This window comes from Amblyomma mixtum, chromosome 5 (genome assembly GCF_055824585.1).
Source record: "Amblyomma mixtum isolate Tamu chromosome 5, ASM5582458v1, whole genome shotgun sequence".
Classification (NCBI taxonomy): domain Eukaryota; kingdom Metazoa; phylum Arthropoda; class Arachnida; order Ixodida; family Ixodidae; genus Amblyomma; species Amblyomma mixtum.
This window is the reverse complement of record NC_143016.1, coordinates 42495723-42499789: the sequence shown is the minus strand read 5'-3', so window position 1 is coordinate 42499789 and position 4067 is coordinate 42495723. Positions and strand designations below refer to the sequence as shown.

At 50.2% G+C, this 4067-nt stretch overlaps 1 protein-coding gene across 1 annotated transcript; it reads right to left on the bottom strand.

The window, feature by feature from the left end:
• Positions 1-1675: 1675 nt before the first annotated feature.
• Positions 1676-3712, bottom strand: LOC149341911 (uncharacterized). The gene is made up of 2 exons (XM_089546713.1): positions 3172-3712; positions 1676-1902 (listed from the first exon to the last, which is right to left on the bottom strand). The coding sequence occupies exons 1-2, from the start codon at positions 3710-3712 to the stop codon at positions 1676-1678; spliced, it is 768 nt and encodes a 255-aa protein (XP_089402839.1).
• Between the last annotated feature and the right edge of the window lie 355 nt (positions 3713-4067).

Below are 4067 nucleotides of genomic sequence, written 5' to 3'. Positions count from 1 at the left end.
CTGCTTGCATATTGTAGCGAAGTACAGCGCTCGGCCCGAACCAGTTACGAACATTCTGCAAGGTGTATCCATGGACTTCCATTCTGTGCATGACCACATCACTGAGCTGCAACGTATTTTTCGCGGCCACCGGACGAACGCTGTAGAGGAGTTCTCTAACATCATGAATGCAGCAAGGGAGGCAGCCAATCACTTAAATGTGGTGATATCTGGGCCAAGACAAGTCTCTCGTCAGGCCCACCGAGACAACTACGGGATTCAGTCGCCGGAGGAATACTACCGTGTGGCAATATATGTGCCGTACTTGGACTCCCTCACTGCTTCTTTAGCTCGGCGCTTTTCTGAAAGCAATGAGAGGAGCTTCAAACTTCTCCAGCTGCATCCATCAAAAATGAAGCACTTGAGCCGTGTTGAGTTCGCTGTTCTCGCCGAAGAACTCCAGTGCTTTTACGGCATCGACAACTTCAAGGAAGAGGCCATCCCTTGGTACGAGATGTGGTGCAACAAAACTGGGGACCCATCAGAAATAACTTACTGCGAGCTTCTACATCAGGCCAAGACATTCTTCCCTGGTGTTGCAAAAGCCATTGAGGTGGCTCTGGCTTTGCCAGTTACTACCTGTACGGTCGAACGCTCCTTCAGTACAATGAGGAGAGTGAAAACGTGGCTACGCTCAACGATGACAAACGACAGACTGGACGGCCTTTGTATGATGAGTGTGCACCGAGAGCGTGTAATGAAGCACAGGAATGAATTTATCACCCGTGTCATCACGCAATTCGCCCAGAAAAATCCGAGGCGTCTACAGTTGCTGTTTACTGACTGACTGTCGTTGCGTGTTTGTGAACATATTGTGCTGTGTGCTGGTCATCAATCCGGGTGTGTCGAGAACCCGTATGCAGCAAGACTGAGCACTCTTCTCCACGAAGTGATAGTATCTTTTTGCATTTTTATTAATTTTAATTGTTTCTTCGTTGATAAACTCCAATGTATCTCTCCTAGCCACGCTTTAATTTGCTGTTTGTAATTTTTCTTTCATGTGTGTATTTTACTTATTTATTTTATTTATTTATAAATAAATAAATTTACTCCGCAAATAGTGCCTTTTTGCTACGAACATAACCCCCCCCCCCTCCGGCGCCAACAGCCAATGGGGCCCCCCCCTGCAAAAAATTCTGCGGACGCCCTTGCATGGCGCATGCTAGCCCTCTACAGGGATGTTTTGTTTACATGCACCGCGTTCCTGTCCGGTGGCCACAACCCGGAATAGCTCCTGCACGCACTTATCGTGGCGTTTTAAAAGTGAATCGACTTTTAAATGACGTCCTATACTTGCATGTTCTGCTCTGGGATGTATTGTTAATTTAGGGAAGACTCCCTGGGTGCACTCTAGAATTATAAAACTATTTTGAAAACTCTTTGCTTACTATGAACCGACCCTCAGCTGTTACCGGGCGACAGCAGCGCCATCGCTTCTTGCCTGCATCACGCATTGGTCTTTGTGAATACATGACATACGCATGAGACAACCTACTTGTATTTATCCTGGCTTGTTCGAAGGACTCCGGGTACATTGTGAGGAATGCGGGCAACGAAACACAAGACAGCGCCTTATCAGTAAGGCTGCGAAGCAACGCTTCCGCCATTTATTCCTGGGAATTCACGCCTACGCCAGCTACTGCTGAGCCTTCACGAAGGCTGTGTTGAAGCCGTACAGGAAGGTCATATACTGTATGTAGTGCTCGACCCAGAAGGCAAGCATTTCCCGCAGCCTCCTCTGGAACTCCTCTGCGTTCGTCTTCACCAGCTTGTCACGCCAGCCGATGGTGGAGTTGCTGAAGACCATGTCCTGGATCTCTATCAGGCCCATTTCGGCCATTCTTGCCCGGAAATAGCCGTCCCCTACGAGAAGGAAGACGGTGCACAGATCAAGTTGTCGATAGCTGCTGGCGGGGCAAAGGAATAGAAAAGCCAGCAAAGCAGGACGCATTCACACGGCGAAGAAATACACATGGACAGTGCTGGAACACTACTGATTTTATTTCCTGAAAGTCTCGAGCAGAGCAGAGCGCACATGCGCAAAAGCAGACGCATGCTACATAGGAAAAGATAAAAATCAAGTTATCGGTTGATGAAGTTTTCTTGCACGTGAAAACTAAGTCACACTCATATACTGAAACTCCCTACGGCGCATCAATTCGGCGCATCAATCCCTACGGCGCATCCTACGGCGCATCAATTCGATGATGTGAAAATAACACCTGATGGACGGCACACCGTCACCAGCAATGGAAAGTTTTGACAAGCAAGCCTAGCCACGCCATTCGCTTATCCAACGTCATCCATGACATAGGCCAGGATATATCTCTTTCCAGCTTTGTACTGCTGGCACATTTACTCAGCTGTTTTGGAGCTAACTTTCAACTGAATCTTTATTCAGTGCACTAACAGCTTTGCACATAATGCACATAAGAGCTGTTTGTGCATTGAATAAAGATAAATGTTGAAAGTTAGCGCATGTGTTGTCGTCTTCGTTGTGTCCTTGCCTCGAGCGCTGCAGTTTTTCATCAGAACCAACTCGCCCAAACATCCACCCTTATCAAGTTGTGGAGCGTTCGATAGTGAATATAGATCAAGCATTTGCGGCGTAGTTCCATGTCCTTGTAGACGAAACTCTACACCAGCTAAATATTTACAAGCGTCTTTAGACTAGGCACTGCCACCTAACAGAACAACTTCGCAACAATAAGATAAGCTGTTGGGCTAGTTGGTGTTGCATCATATTGGTCAACAGAGCTTAGACACGCGGACGGAACAAAAACACCACGGCACAGGCGCTTAATTTTAAATTTATTCAAGAAGGCCGTCGAACTACTGCATATATACCCTCATGGCAACGCCCACCAGGAATAAGAAATTTAACACGCGTGGTGGCAAGGGGTGACACCGCAAAGGTAAAACATCAAAAGGTGGGAGATACTTCCGAGATGCTGCACTAAATCGGACCGCAAGACAAGCTCACTTCTCATAAAAAACCATCAGGAAAAGGGAACCAGAACAGGGTAGAACAGGGTAAGAAATAACATACCAAACGCATCTTTACAACATCTTATAGCTAACACAGTGGCGCTCTTTGGCACAGTTGCCAGGGAAAATATCGTCAACTCTCACCGGGGTCTTCCTCGAAGTAAAGCCTGGTCGTTCCTCCGGCCACAGTGGCATCCATCGTTCCGGCTTCAATCAGCGTGAGCGGGTTCTGGCGCTGCTGGTGCGGCTCAAGGTGGAAGTCCTTGACGCCCACGCGCCAGCGGTAATGGAGGCTGAGTCCCGAGAAACCCACGTCACACGTCGCGACACTGGCGTTGTCCATCTCGTAGGCGCAATCGCCGAAGCGGCGGAATCCGTCACGGAGGCCCGAAATGTGACCTCCGTAGAACTCGGGCCAGAACCACCAGGTGTCGTTCCACATGTAGAAGTCTCGCACCTTCTCAATGCGCGAGTTGCAGCCCAGCGCTTCGTACAGTCCGCCGCCCTGGAACACGCTGTCCACTTGCTCGTTGATGTACAGCGCCGCGGGAATGATGCCAGTGGCTGCGTCATCCCAGTGCACAGTTAGTGCTCGCAGATTGGTGCTCGCAATACGCAGATACTGCGTATTGTGGTCACCACCACATTTGCTGTCCCATGTGTTCGTGGTAATCGGTGGGCACATGAGTGTTCACTTTGTGGGGATGCACTCGCCTCCCCGTTGTTCGCTTTCCCGCAACGCACCCCAACTGTTGTTAGCTCCCCCCGAAACGCACTCTTCTCAGTTTGGTTACTTTAACTAACAGGGGAGGGCGCTCGCGCCGCAGCGACACCAGCGCCACGGATGGCGTTTTGCTGCGCGCTCGCGGGGAGCGACGGGCTCTCTTCTCCCTGGGACCGGGAAGCGAGCGGACGTTTCGCTCGCGGCTTCGCTCTTCGTCGACGGGCGCCTCTTGGTCGGAACTTGCTACCGCCAAGCCTGTCCCGTCCGGCCTCGAAGTTTTCCCTCTGCCCTACCGTGGGCGAACGTTCGCTCGTAG